Source organism: Rhinolophus sinicus, linkage group LG09, assembly GCF_036562045.2.
Source record: "Rhinolophus sinicus isolate RSC01 linkage group LG09, ASM3656204v1, whole genome shotgun sequence".
In the NCBI taxonomy this organism is placed as follows: Eukaryota; Metazoa; Chordata; class Mammalia; order Chiroptera; family Rhinolophidae; genus Rhinolophus; species Rhinolophus sinicus.
In genome coordinates, this window is record NC_133758.1 from 115,826,783 (window position 1) to 115,842,232 (window position 15,450).

General features: G+C 46.7%; 1 protein-coding gene across 1 annotated transcript; it reads right to left on the reverse strand.

The window, feature by feature from the left end:
- Window positions 1-4,995: 4,995 nt before the first annotated feature.
- Window positions 4,996-15,022, reverse strand: LOC141573054 (ATP-binding cassette sub-family A member 13-like). The gene is made up of 7 exons (XM_074339755.1): window positions 14,883-15,022; window positions 14,180-14,310; window positions 10,623-10,759; window positions 9,244-9,408; window positions 7,749-7,948; window positions 5,865-6,004; window positions 4,996-5,087 (listed from the first exon to the last, which is right to left on the reverse strand). Exons 1-7 carry the CDS (start codon window positions 15,020-15,022, stop codon window positions 4,996-4,998), a joined length of 1,005 nt encoding a protein of 334 aa, XP_074195856.1.
- Between the last annotated feature and the right edge of the window lie 428 nt (window positions 15,023-15,450).

Consider the following 15,450-nt stretch of genomic DNA (forward strand, 5'->3'; position numbering starts at 1 on the left):
CGAAAATCTTCGTCCACTATGAACAGCTGCTTGAGGCCTGTGAGGGTCGCATGGATCACTTCCAATTCTGGGCTCTCTGTAGACACCAGGGATTGGGCCTGAAGCTCCAAAAAGTTCAACATTGAAAGCAATTGTTGACAGTAAGATACTTCCGAAATTCCCCCAAGAACCTCTGTTGTCTCATATAAAAATGTAAATGCTTCACTGATGCTTTGTAAGTTAAACTGTTTTATGATATCCAAAATGTGTCTTGAGATTTGTGTAAGGACAGATAGCAAACCCTCTGTGCTCTGAATGCTCACAAATTTATAAATACGTTGGTAAAATGAAGATGAAATCTGCAGAAGTAGAGCTGCATCTTTGTCCTCGAAGACATTTAGATACACATGAGTCAAAACCTTATTAACTTCTTGTCTGTGAGGTTCGGGAAGGGCTAAGAAATGATCAGATACATTCCTCACAGCATACACTTTTTCCAAGGCTTCGGAGACTTGTTCCTGCCTCAGAAACCCAAATTCATAGAGGCTATTTATTATAGTTTCACTTAAATGAACAAAATCCATCTCCGTAGCTGGTGATTTAGGCCAATCTGAATGAAACAACTGGGAAAAGTTAAAGCTTTTACTAAGAATCCTCTCACTTTCTGGGACAGAAAAATTTAAAAGTGTAGACGAAGTTTCCACGTTAGCTCTTTGTCCTTTTGAAATGTCATCCATCCACAATTCCAGGAGCTTGGGATTCGTTTCAAAAAGTAATAATTCCATAAATCTCAAAATAGGCCTTGATTCCTTCCTTTCAAGCGTTTGTATTTTTTCAATCATCTCTTTGCCAAATTCTGAAAGTTTCTGAGTATCACGACCCGATGGCTCTCCTTCTAAACGTTTTAAATGGTTTCCCGACGATGACCTTGCATTTAAACTAGTCTCGGTGAGAGGTGGGGGGTCATGCAATTGGGGAGCACTGGATGAGTAGAAAGACTCGGGCAATAACAATTTCTGCAAAAATTCCACAAATGATAAGAGAAAGGTCATGTGCTCATCCTCGAGGGTATGCAGCTTCTTTTCCATCATTAGAAGTTCCTTTGTGGCATTTAAGACCCTACAATATTAACAGAACTGTATTGGTATCAGGAAAAAATGCACAAATTCAAGACAAATGCAACTTATCAAATTTTTAAGATAATACATCTATTTATAGTAAAAAAGATAAATGAAATCTTTACTAGACAATACATTTTCCCAACCAGAATTAATGTGAGCATTTGGAAGTATTTCAGAACTCTGCAGAGTGGTTGCCCATATTTAGCTTAAAGTCTGCTTACTGCATGCAAAACAATGCATTTTAAATGATTTTACTCCATGAGCTCCTATGTATGATTGTTCAAGACGAGTTTGCTATTTACGCCTCCAGTTCCTTATCACCTCTCACAATGTCTTGGCTGCAGAGGTTGTCCGAAGGGCAGGATGGTGGGAAAGTGCCCATGTGGGACTTAAGGACGAATGTTGCGATTTCCTGTTCTAGAGGTGATTCCTGAGCTCTTTAAGCAATGCCATACCTCCCACTGCTAGAAACTCTTTATTTTCCCTGGTGAGCTTTCCCTCTAGGTGTGTTTTAAGACACACATCTTTAAAATAAACAAGCTCTCAAAGGAGCTACTCATCCTTGGACTCGGAGGCCTCACTTGGAGGAGACCCACGAGCCACAAGCCCCTTTGGAAGGCCTTGGGGCCCTGTGTGCTTCAGACATTTAGGAAGATAACGTGGTGCGTATTTCAGATGCCATCAAGGCCTCTTCTCCCTGGGGGCTGGGCAGCCCCATCTCACTCCTTAACACGTCCTCAATGAAACCTGAGCAGGGGCTCCACGGGTGGGGCCAACAGACTCAGTGCCACTTAAGTCTGTGGCATGAATGGTGACCCAACCATAAGAAAAGCTGCCATTTTGAGACTTTCTAAGATGTCAGAACTGTAGGTAAGAGAATGCCTTAAAGGGTGAATTCCTTCCTAACTTCTTTAACTCTAACCCTGCTGTGTAACTAACTGGCACAGGAGAGATACAGGACAGATCAAATGAAGGAACACTGTTTTCTCTCCAAAAGCTGGGATCCCAGAGCAGAGAAAACACAGCCTTAATTTAGTTTGTTGTGATTTGTGGGCAAAGCTTGGCTACTCTGAACCACAGAACACTGAAAACATTTCATGGGGAATCTCCATCAGGAAAGGGGACGGTCCACTGCCGGGAATTCAGACCTGGCCCCCACCCAGCCCTGCACAGAACACACACGCAATGCCGTACGAGTCACCATGTGCGAACAGTGGAACCCAAACCACCTCGTTTGTGGGGATCTGAGAAGTCGTGGGGCCGTAACAGCAGCATGGTAACGCCAAAGTAGAACCAGTGTCACTAGTAGTAATATCGCCACACATTTGTTACGTCACTTCACAATTTATAAGGTACTTTCACAACCGTAATCTTAGTTCATTCCTACAACAGCCTTTTAAGGTACAGAGTATTATTATTATTCCCATCTCATGGGAAAAGAAACATTTCAAAACACTTCTTGTCAATTAACAGATTCACACTGCTATTATACGGCAGGGAGCGGGCATGGCCCAGGTGTTCTCAAGCTTGGCTATCTTAAACTTAAGTGCACTAATGTCCATTTTTATTTATGTATGTATCCCTTCATTCAGTAAGATGACATCCAGTTGTCTAGCATCTATCATGGAAGGTCCTGTGCCAGCTGCTAAGACTACAAATACAAAATGAAAGATGCCCTTGGAGTATATACAGACTCATGTTGTTGCTGTCTCTCTAGGCTATTGGAGGCTTTCGGGAAAGGAAGGTATAAATCCAACAGGAGCAAGGAGCTGACTCTCCCAAGGGCCCATCCGTCCATCCTCCTGTGCCCTCTAACACCGAGCTGAAGAAGTTTCCCCAGGAGTGCCGAGTCCCAGGTCTAGAGATGCTGCAGAATGCTTCTTAAATGCCGGTGTACACCAGAACCTCCTGTAGAAATGGTTAAATCTACAGAAACCTGGGTCCCACACGTCGGCACGACTTCATACATCTGTGGCAAAGTGCAGCATTTGTGTTTGTAACGAACTCCACAGATAAGTTTGACGCATTCATAAGATTGAGAACTACTACTCTAAGGCAGAGCTTCTGTCCCATCACATCCCTACACACTCACAAAAAATAAGTTATACACATGTGCTCTGTGGATAAATATCCATAATTGACATAAAAATTTCCATTTCAATGCATGTGCTAAACTAGCAGAGCAGAGTAGAATCTAGCAGATTTAGTTCCAAAGATCACTTCTTTCCCAAAGTCTCCACAACTAGCAAAATCTTAAATCATTAAGCCCCTTTCCAGACTCTAAGCAACTAAATGACTATTTTTCAAAGAAAGATTTTATTTTTGGAGTATCTATTATAAATCATGCTTTGAAGAAACTGTATTATTATAATCTGCCTTTCTTTCAAAATCCATGGAAACATGAGACACACATTCTATGACACAAACATCTCTTGAGCACCTAACAGGAAACACGGCATCAATAATAAAATGGGGATCTCATGGTTTAAGTCAAGTGCAGCCTTTAGTAGGTTTTGCTTCTCTTCAGATAATAGTTCAACCAAGACATGGAACTTGAATTATGAAAACTTACCTGGATATGGAAGCTATTGGAGACTTGAGTAAGTTTTTAAAAAACGCAAAATAATTATCACTGATGATTTTCCAATTCATGTTTTCTTCATAACAAGGAGATTCCTCCGAGAAAGCTAAATAGAAAAACATTTCATATATTGATGTCAAGATGGATATAACAGTCAAATTTAATAAAGAGGAAAATGCCACAGTGGTTTAATTAATACAGTTAAAAATATAACAAATCCTTCTGATTTGACTTCCGGCCTAGATGAAGTCCCACTGACCCTGGAGCAGTGACAGGAAGGCAGACAAGAAATAGGTCAGATACGGGTGACTGGGGCCACACTAGTACATCTGACCTAATGAACATATGTCAACTACTGCACCCAACGCCACCGTTCACATTCTTCTGAAGAGACCACAACACTTATCAGCCTCAACCATGTGAACCACAAGGCACATCTCAACAAGTTCAAAAGACTGCAACACTCAGAGTACGTTCTCTCACTAAAAGAATTTAGGCTAGAAATCAACATTTTTTAAAGTAACTTGAAAGGCCCCCAAATGTTAATGAAAATTACACAATACACTTCTAAATAACCGTGAGTCAAAGAAGAAATCATAATAAATATTAGAAATTTTTGAACCGTGATGATAAAACTATGAAATATCCAAATGTGCACAGGGGAGAAGGTACAACCTTAAAAACATACACTGGAAAACAGAACATCTGAAAATCAAGAAGCCAGGAAAAAAAGAAACTAAATTTAGTAGAATGAAGGAAATAATAAAGATAAAAGGAGAAATTCGGGAAATAGGAAACAAATTAGGAAAAAGATTAATAAGCTGGGAAACAAATGTACAGAACAGAGAATCAACAAAACTCAGTTGTTTGACAAGTTGTATCTCTGCAACGCAGCAGGCGTTTGGGCAGAGTTAAGCACCTAGCAAGGACCTGTCCCAAGGGACGTGGATGGTTAAGGTTCCTGGATTGTCTTCTTGGCTTTGACACTGAGTTTTGTGACCTACAGCAGCAATATAATCTCTTTAGCATTAGAATTTTTGTCTGAAAATGAAGTTGTACTGGCATTCACGAGCTGACGTGAGGATTGAATGAAATCATTCATATAAAACACAACAGATGTCTGTGATTATCAATGTTATTGAGACTTCTGAGCCAGGCTTCTCGCTGATATAGCCTGTGCTCCTGGAAATAGTCAGAAGTGGGCAGGAATAAGTGATAAAAAGGAGGGCAAGCAGAGAGTTCACGTGTCAGAGGAGTGCCCGACCCTGGAGGACAGGCCATGTCACTGGAGAAGTTCCCACTGAGCCAGCCCCGCTATGCCACATGCAGAGCGTCCCAAGTCGGGGCTCGGCTTTTGTCGCCGGCAGCAAAAGCAGAGCCCCGACTTGTGGCCAGTGGAGTTGACACTGAGAGTCACAGACAGTGGGGGTTCGCTGACAGCCTCAAAAAGCAGCAGCTTGAGGGGGGTGAAAGGAAAAAAGATTAGACGGACAGGGCCGCAGAAAAGGAACAGAACACTCTCACGCCCAACCCCAAGTCCAAGATGCAGGTCCAAGGAGAAGCTGGCAACCCCGTGGCAACAGAGCACGTGCAACACACGGAAAACCAGGGAGCAGCATGACAGCCATGGAGAGGTGGGGACAGAGAGCAGCTCCAGACCAGGAAGAGCAGAAATGCAGGTGTCACCCTGAGAGCATCTGCGTGAAGAGGAGTGACTTTGGGGAAACTGGATGACTCCCTGGGAGACACGCAGTTGTGAATTTATAAAATTCCTATTTCAGTGGATTTTTTTATTTTGAGGACAGCAAGGAAAGAGGGGAGCTAACTCAACATGGAGAGTTCTCCCCGGTGTGTGGTGGACCTAACACTAAGGGAGGTGAAAAGCCCCCACGCAGTCCATCCAGACCCGCTCGGTAGGTCATGATTCACCAGCCAAACCAGGCAGTTTGCTAGTAGAGCAGTCTCTATTAGACAGTGCGCTGGGATAATCCAGCCCACCCAAACCAGGACTTCGAGTCCGTCTTGTCACAGTGGACGGGGCCGAGTGCAATGCAATGCTGACCATGGCACTGGGACTCGGCACGCCGCCCTTCGAAGCTCCCTGCTGTCATCTCTTAGGAAGCCATGCTGCGCCCTAAAGGGGGAGAAACACCCACATTCCTGTAGTGAAACCACTGACTTACCAGGTGGACTGTTCTGGAAGCCTTCTGGCATATTCACATATCGAGCCACTTCACAAGTCTTCCTGATGAGTCCTGTGAGGGCTTTCCAGTAGTGCATTTGTTCCAGGGACAACTGTGCTTTTTCAAGCATATGAAATATCCTTCAATCAAAACGAATCCAGGGAAAAGTAAAATTACAATAATTTTCCACGAGACAGATCATTACAAATTTATCTAAACACAAATATATACAATGCCTGGCAAACCACTTAGGTCAGAAATTAAAGTCTTTGAAATTGTCTCCTTAATATGGAATTGTTTACGAATTCCCCAATCCTGATTTGAAAAATGAGGGAAAACCATTTATGGGAATACATAAAATGTAAGGCATAACAAATCGAGAAAAAAAGTAGAAAATTAAAGGAATAATATGAAATGAGCTGTGAAGCGAAAAAAAATACATTCCTTGTTTGACCTATTTGACTATGAATTTCCTAGCAGCCAACAAAGGAATGTGATCCCATGTAAGAAGGCTTTGCAGTTTCCCTAAACACAGTGATCTGAGGGCAACAGTAAACCAAGAAATGAGATGGAAAACAGGTCAATGTGCGACCCAGGGACGTGAGAAATCCTCCCGGGAGAATGAGCCAGTATCTTCTCCGCAAGTGGGACCCTGGGGCCCGCTTCTCCAGCGGGAAACGGGACAGCGGGGCCATCTTCTCCAGCCAGAAGTGGGACCCTGGGGCCCGGCTTCTCCAGCCGGAAGCTGGTTCCTCACTGGGATCGGCTGCTTCGCCTGCTTTTAGGGCTGAATGTGGATCAAACATCCTCTTTGCCCCAAACAGGAAGGTGAATTCCCAGTGGCACGTAAAAGAAGGAGGCTTAGGACCAAGTCCCCAGTGAGATTTACAAGCACTTCTGTGGAGCTCCAGTTCCCAGGCATATCAACACTGTTTAAGAGTTTCAGAAAGTCGAAGCGGCGGCGGAGGAGCCCAGGACCCCTCAAAGTGGCCCCAACGGGGTGAGTTAGCAGCAGCCTGAGACCCGGGGTCCTGACAGGAAGCTGCGAGCCATCTCCACCGCTGGCACCCACGTGGCCTGGGGCACATTCTCCAGTACAAGTTGAGTCTTCAGAAGCAAGACCCTGCTTCCTGACTGGTTCCAGAAGTTAAAGGGTTGGAAACGTTTAGACTTACTATCTGTTGTGTGTGTCATAAAAACACAGTGCAGTCCCGTACACTTCTGCCAGCACAGTGCTCTCCTCATGCCACGCAGGGTGTAACAGTGTCTGCGACCCTGGTTTGGAATGAACTCTTGTGAGACAATTTTGAGAAACCGTGTGGCTGTGCTCCGAGGAGAGCCTTCACTTCAGGAGCACAGTGAGATGCGGCCCCTTAACACATGGCTGCGCCCACCTGCGGACAAGACCCCACGTCCCCGGAAGCGGCCACGTGGGTGAGTCCACTCTGGTTCCCTCCAAAACGAAAACACACAAGTTCCACATTTTCCCACTTCTGAAATACGTATGGACCTTATGTAAACATTTCAACTCTCTGAAAATTTAAATAAACACGAAAACAGGTAGTTCCTTACATGAAAGGCTTTTGCCTAAAATGTCTTTGTCTTGAAACAAATGTTAAGGACTTGAAACCTGAATTCCAAAATGCCGGCCCCATCTCAAATCTTGTTCCCACAGCAGGTTGCCGTCAACCTGTGAGCAACATCCGAGGCTGCAGGCAGCTGTGTGACGGCCCCCACACGAGCCTGGCACGTTCCAGGTGCCAACCCGACACTGATTGTCTAGCCGTGGTTTTACAGAATTCATTTCTAACAGTCTCATCACATAGTCGTCACAATTCAGTGTTGTCTAGACTAAGCAATTCTGAAACAGGAAAAGTGGCTTACATCTTTGGAGAGGGGGGGCTGCCTGTGGGGCCATCGGCTGCCATGCTGTCGTTCAGGAGGGAGAGCCCAGCGTGCAAAGCTGCCACCACCGTCCGTGGCAGGCTCCCTTCCTCCAGCCGACTGCTGAGCTCCTGCAGACTGCGGCCAGCCCCTGCGAGGACATCCTGCAGCGGGCTGCCCTTCCACCACTGACAGAACACCTGCACATTCAGAAATAAGAACCTCACTACCAACAACAAGAGATGACAGTACTTAGTTAGACAGCCCGTTTTTACGTTGTTGGCAGATTGAAATGTCTGTTCACAATTGCAGTGTGATCGAATTTCTACCCAGAAATTAAAAATTACAAATTGCAGCAATGGATAGATGTCACTTGTTAATTGGGCCCCATTTTTCTCTTTCCTGCCCCCATTCCCATTCCCCAAAGAGAAAGCACTATCATACATTTCTAAGCAAGTGAAATATACCCTAAAAGCTAAACTGGCATGTCTGAGACAGTATAAGTATGTTCATATACTTTAAAACGATATCACAATGAACACTTAGTTACCATCTTATGTCACAGACTTGGGGATAATGACACTAAAGGCATTTAGCACAGTGGTTCATCGTCAAAATTCCACCAAAGTCGATCATTCATGCCCAAGTGGTGACAAGCAGGACGTGCACAGTGTGTGCAAAACGAGCCCCCTTCCTGACAGGAGTGAGGTTACCCAGATAATGCCCAGGGGCCACCTGACCATGTCAGTGCTGGGCAGTCAGCACTGTGCCCTGATCCTTTTACCTCCGGATAAATTTAGTGCCACCAACTGGACAATCACATTTACTTTAGTTTTAAGGTTTTATCCACTATTTGAGATTGGACCTTTATCAGTGACACCTGTTAGAAAAAAAGTTTAAAAAGCGTGTCCTTTGAGGAACCACGTGATGAGAAGTGAGTGGGATGACGGGCACGCGGCCTCTGCGTCTCACCGTCCCCACAGCCACCTGGAAGCACAGAGCCAGACGCTAGCCCAGCTCCTGCAGCCTCCGAGGCCACCGGCATGTGGTCACTGCGGGGCCCTGTGCCACACCTGCACCTCCCAGAGAACAGACCCGGCCTCCTTGTCATTCCCGTTAAACGACAGTCACTGTTTGGCCAGTGCTTCTTGTCAACACCAGCGCGAAGGGACAGGCCAGCCGGCTCCCCAAGTGCTCCAGACGACACGCTGACGAGGGACCCTAGGCCTCGGGCAGGGAGCACACAGCACAGGACACAGGTGGATTCCAAAGCTCCACACCCGAAATGTCCATAATGTATGAACAATGTAACCCCAATAAAGTGCATTGTAAACATTTGTTAAGAGGGGAGACCTCATGTTGAGTGTTTTTACCACGACAAAATCAAACAATAAAAATAAAATCAACCAGTGAAGGATGTGGGAGGAAAGTGGACACATTTGACACACTTGGAACTGGCGCAGCCAGGACAGACGCATCTGCACAAGGACAGCACCTGCTTGTAGACGTGCAGCCAGCTGACTGCCTGGACCAGATAGGTTTGGGCCGCTGACCACCTCGGGTGACAGTCTCCAGGGTGACCCTCTCTGTCACCTTCGTCCTCGGAGGTCTCGTACAAGACTGAACACAGTATCCGCTCCAATGAACTGGGTGTGGGAATCTGACAACAACGTGAAAAATATTTATTAATAGGAGTCAAGCTTTTTTTTTCTAGAATGTTCTTCTAAGAATAACACCACAGTCTTGCCAAAGGAAAAGCTGACAGTGGCTTGACTGAAGACATGACAGGTTGACAAAGTACAGCTCGTAACGTCGGTGTGGATATGCCCTGATGGGAGGAAGGCTTCTGGAGTTAAGGGACAAACCGATTCTGCTGTTCCGCTGGCCCATCGCACTGGGATCAGCTGTTTGTTCAGACCCAGGACACGGGATAACGTCAAATCTTGTTCATCTTCACTCTCTAGCCAAAGCCAGTGCAGGCAGCCCCGTTTAGCTGACAGGGTGGACTAACAAAGTCGCTTTGCCAGAAACATTTCCTAACGATCAAAGATGGATGTAGTTGCAAGGATTCAAAGTGGGTTTCAGAGTTAGAAAGGGCTTAACATTTTGGAACCAAATCTCCTGTATTTCTGTAAAACTTGCACGTGCAGTTTCGCTAGCTGTTCTGTAAAAATACTTACCTTTGTGTTAGAATGAACCACGTTCCCCTATTACATGGTTTTGCAGGAAGTGTGGTGCCATTTTTCAGAAATTCTATTGATGGCCCCCTTGTTCCCTGTGTAGGTTTCCTTAGGATGCAGATCTGTGACTCTCAAGTCCTGCTTCCAGGTGGGCCGGGACGAGGGCAGGTTCTGGAGTCGGGCAGGACTTGAGAGGACCTGGGAACCCATGCTGATGCCACCAGTAAAGGGCCTATGTGGGGTGGAGGCCGGCAATGGTCCCCAAAGATGTTCATGTTTGGTGACTCCAGCTGGCCTCTGGGACCTATGCCTCCTGCTCCCCAGTGGCAGGTATCTCTTTGCCTGGAAAGCACTCCTGTCCTGCCCCCCATGTTCCACCTGGACCCCCACTAGCTGCCATCTCGTCCTCAGATTCTCACATCCTCCCCTGACCTGGTTTCTCCAGCTGACACTGCTGTGAGCAATAAAGTGTCCTTTATGTCAAAACTGCCTTTGAGGCGGGATAAAATGACAAGGTGGAAGGAAAGGGACACCTCTTGAAAAGCCGGCACGGTAGGGCCCGCCCCTCTGAGGTGCTGATGTTAGTGGAGACCGCTGGGCCCGCTCCCGCCGGCCCACCCACCTGCCCACCCACGTATCCCAGAGTCACTGCAAGGAAAACCCAAGCCCGTGCGCAGCAGGAGAGCATGCGTACCTCCATCAGTTCAACTGGATAACTCAGAATCTGTTGTGCATGAAAGTCATCCAACCCGAACCGGGATTCCAGGTCAGCCCGGACCTGCTGGGGATCCCACAGCATGCGGTGCAGCGGCTGCGGGCTGCAGCCGGACCCTGCAAGAGAAGCAGCGATTCACACGCTCAGGTGTTTGGCCAGCGTGACGGGCGCAAGTCCACCAGAAAAGAATGGCTTCCTCACTTGTAAAGGGAAAGCACGTGAAGACCAAATGCCATTTGGACATCAGTGTGAGAAGCAAACGGAGGCGAACACTGGATGCTGCAGACATAAGGGCAGCGGGCACACGCTCCTGCATGACCACCCACAAGTTTCCACAGGACCCCCTGACAGCGCATTTCAAGAACTTTACGAAATTCAAATCACTGAACCCACTCATTTCACTTCTAAAAGTCTATCTTGAGAAGCCTAGTCAGAGCCACGAAGAAAACGCAACATACAACAAAGTTATTCACTGGTTTCACACTGATTAAATATGGAAAAGCAGCTCAGCACCTACAATGGGGGGAATAAAGCACCACACATTATTCATTGTGTAAAACACTAAGCAGCCTCTAAAACCGTTATTTCCAAAAAGTATTTAACGTCATATAAAAAAGGTTCCCCAAACAGTTAACCAAGGTATAAAACTCCTAAGTCACCCAAATAACCCAGAAGTGACACACCCAAAATATAAGTCTGAGACCCACCCCCCAGATCTGACAATAGTAAACACGAAAGCATATAAATTCCCAGGGGAAGCTTCATGTGAAAACCCAGTAACCAGGTCGTTTCAGATCTTCATTCCTCCAACATGTGCAGAGGGCCCACCCTTACCAGGCACCACCTTCACCCACGTGACCTCACAGGACCCTTCAGTTAAAGCTGCTGTCTACAGAAAAGGCACCGTTATGCAGGGAACTTCAGGAAGGTGCTGAGAGGGCCGGTCCCCAGGAACCCAAGCTCTTTGCGTCCAGTCTGCTTGTCTTTCCGTGGTATCGGGGGAGAGACTGATCTGAGATTCAAACCCGCATTTCCTGTGTGTTGAAGACGTACCAGGCCAGGTCCTGGTGAGTCCTCCGGAACATAACAGGTGGGTGCACTAACGATCCCCTTTGTGGGGAGAAGGAAGGCCACATTGAGTCACTTACGGTCCCACTCTGGATAAAGTCATGACTCAAACCAAGGAGTTCTGATTCCCAAGCCTGCGTTGTAGCCACTCATGTCTACTGGCCCCAAGGGTATTGGAATTAGTCTCAGAATTCCAAAAAGGAGGGGGAAATGGATAGGAAGACCAGTCAACAAAGGGGTATGAAAATCATTCTGAAAAGTGGAGACACGGGGTTCTGGAACCCACTGCAAAATGACAAGAGTTCAAAGCACGTGGATTAACAACTTCCGCCAGTAACACGGCTGTGCCGTGAGCTGAAGCCACTGGCGGGGACTGTCCCATCCCCTTCACACACTGTCATCTGCTCATGAGGCAAAACAGTTCTTCTTGGAGACAAGGGAAATTAAGACAATTTTCAGTTGCCTCTAGAAGTATGTTTCGTGATAGTATTCCTTAGCTGTGACTCGCTGGCAGGTTTTTAATTACATCCTTAACTGTAATTATATTCCCACTTGTAAGGTAAACGGACCATTGTCATCGGGAAGATGTGCACACACTGAGCTTCCTAATGACAATGAGTTTGTTAAAAGTGGGCTCACTGGGAAGGTTTCGGAGAGGTACTATGTGTCCCCCAAGCCACCTCCGGGTTTGTTCTCAGGACAGGAAACAGTCGTTCCTGCTGTAACTGACCCAAAGGATGGGCGTTAAGCATCATGACCTAGCTGCCCTCTCGCGAGCACACAAACAAACTTCCTGTCTGTCGGGCTCCTCCCTGCACAGGCCGCCAGCAACAGGAAGAACCCAGGTGGAGGGCTGGGGGTGGTGGAGGGGTCGTATTAGGTTGCCCCGTAGAGCAGAAGTCTGGAAGGGGTCGCAGAAGCCTCTGTGTGCAACCATCTCATTACACAGGTCAGGAGACTGAGATCTCGAGAGTAAGGGGCTGATGGAAACGTCATCCTGGGGCTCCTGACCCAGGCTTGGCTGCCGCCAATCCAGCCCCACACCTGGTATGGACGATCTGTGTTCAACGCAGCTCTGACTGTCCTGGCCCAGCACTGTCACCTGGCCAGGCTGTCTGGACAACTTCCTGCCATCGGCCACTGCAGCCAGACACGGGCCCTTGCCAAGCCTCGGAGCTTCAGGCACTGTTCCCTCTTCATGGCACTGCTTCCTGGTCTCTCTGATGAACTCTAACTCATCCTCCAAACTTCTCCTTGGAGCTTCTCCTGAGAAAGATGCCAGATCCCCATCTGTGGCCTTCACTTTGCCTTTAGTGACACAACTCTCTCGGTTACTATTTAACTATAGCTTTCCTGGAGCAAGAACCGTGTCTTACTCAGGTTTCTTATTCCCACTTCACAGGACAGTGTTTGGCTCATAGAAAGTGCTGAGTAAGTGTTTCCTCAATGAGACAATGAAAAAATGAGTGGACGGATGGGCGGGTGGATGGTGGGTGCCCGGGTGGATGGATAAATGGATAGATACATGTATGAAGTCTAGCTCCACTATTCTCCCTGTGTTTTCCTTACAGAAAGGAACAGAGACAGAGAAATAAAAAGAGAGATTTCAAAGGGAAATCTCCAGGTCCAGGTGCCAGTTGAAGTTATACCCTGAAACAGCAGAATAGTGGTTACCCGGGACTGAGGGTGGGAAACGGGGCGGTGTCAGTCAAAGAGCACAGACTTCAGTTAGCAGGTGAGTGAGTCCTGGGGTCAGGCACAGCCTGGCGAGTGTCGTTACCGATGCCACACTGCATGCTGAAACGGGCTACGAGATCTTAACGTGATCACTAAAACAAGGCAATTACATGAGGGGTTGGAGGTGTTAATTGACTTGACTGTGCAAATCATTTCACAACGTGTACCCATATCAAGTCATCACACTGTACACTTTACATATATGCAATTATATTTGTAAAAAAGTAAAATAACGCAAAATGAATATTCAATGGAAATGACACCCTGAGTCAAGAACAAAGCTGAATAATTCCATTCCTTTCACTGTGGAGGGGCTCTTTCTTCAGTTACTGGGTCTACCAATCCACGTCAACCTGCCTCCTCTCACTGGCCTTTCTGTTTCCAAACATTTCTTCCTAATAGGAGCTCAGGATGGGGAAAGATTAAAATCACAGCACCAGGTAATTTTAACAGGTCTCACCTCAGAGGACATCAAGTCAAAGAACTTTAATATCAGTTATTTTCTCATTAAAAATAACATTTTTATTAGCACGACTGCAGAATTTCAATGGTAGAAAGTCAAATTGAGTTTTGATTTCCAAATTTTCAGGCTACTCCTACTTGTATTAACAGTAACGACTGACTCCTTTCGCATGTATATTTCAATTAAACGACTGCTTAGCTCTGTTGGCTGCTGAGGGGTGTAACTAGTGAAACACCTGAAATATCGCTATCATTCTGAGGGTCCCTACCAGTGCCCGCTACTCCATGCTCCTGCAGGAATGTCAGCGCCGAAATGGTCACATTCAGCACGATTTCGGAAACCCTGGAGAAAGTGGGGTTCAGTGGCAGCCAATCTGAATCTTCCAGAGACGTGAGGGAGCTGGAACCAGAGCAAAGCAAAGCAATGTGAGCTTATCGATAACGACTTATCTAAACAAATGCAGATTTTCTTGATGTTGTGTCACTGACGTAAAACACAGACATAAAGTTAATGCTGAAGCTGATACAGTTCACCAACTGCCACTGATGTCTCCTGATTTCAAATGGTGTCTCTCTCCAAAGAGCCCTCATGCTCTCACCGCCCACAGCTAACACGTTCCGGGCCTAGGGCACGACTACCCACTATGCTCAAATATTTAAGCTATAAATCAAACCAACAACTGGCATGTATGTTCCACCTTCCTGCACTGACAAAGACGCCTCCCCACAACTGGGAAAAGCCATGTTCAAATTTAGAATTCTCTGTGGGGGTTCAAGAGCCCCCACCCCGGCCCACCCCAGGCTACCCCCCCTCAATTGCCCCCCAGCTGTCTGTACCTCAAAGACAGCACGTACACATGTGTGGACACTCAGCCCTACATATCCAAACACTGTCCACACCCCTGCCCCACACCCTGCCAACAGCTGACCCACCCTGGGCCTTGCGGTACACACTCAGGTGGTGAGAGCTACCTCAAAGGGGCATTAGGGAAGCGGCCCACACAGCTCTGGAAGTGGGCTCTGGCCATTGGGGCAGGGAGCTCCATGGTGAGGGGGCTCTGTGGGCACATCCCCTCGGCTCCACGGGCTTCCTGCGTCATGAGCAGAGGCATGGCCTGCAGAGACCAGAGCAGGGACCCCTTTGGGGCAGGGTCCCCTCTAGCCCTAGCCTAAGGGCAATGCTGACTGTTCTCACTGATGGCACATAAAATAAGTCATAATTAAAAATCTGAAAAGAACATAAACTTTTACTAATAAAATACCATATTTGTGTAAACAATAAGTTTACACAAAAGAATTTGGGGAATAAAAGACCCTACTTTGACAACACGGGAAAACCCCCATGGGAAGAGGCCATCTCGAAGGAAACTCTCACATAACATGTCAGATGCATCGCAAGAGACCAATGTCTAACTCACTGAATTACACCTTGGAGAGAACTAAGCTTCTCGATTCTGGATGATATTTTGGGCAACTGCAGCATCATTTGTCAAGAAATTAGTTATATTCATTGCACATCTCCAATAGCGAAAAACTTAGA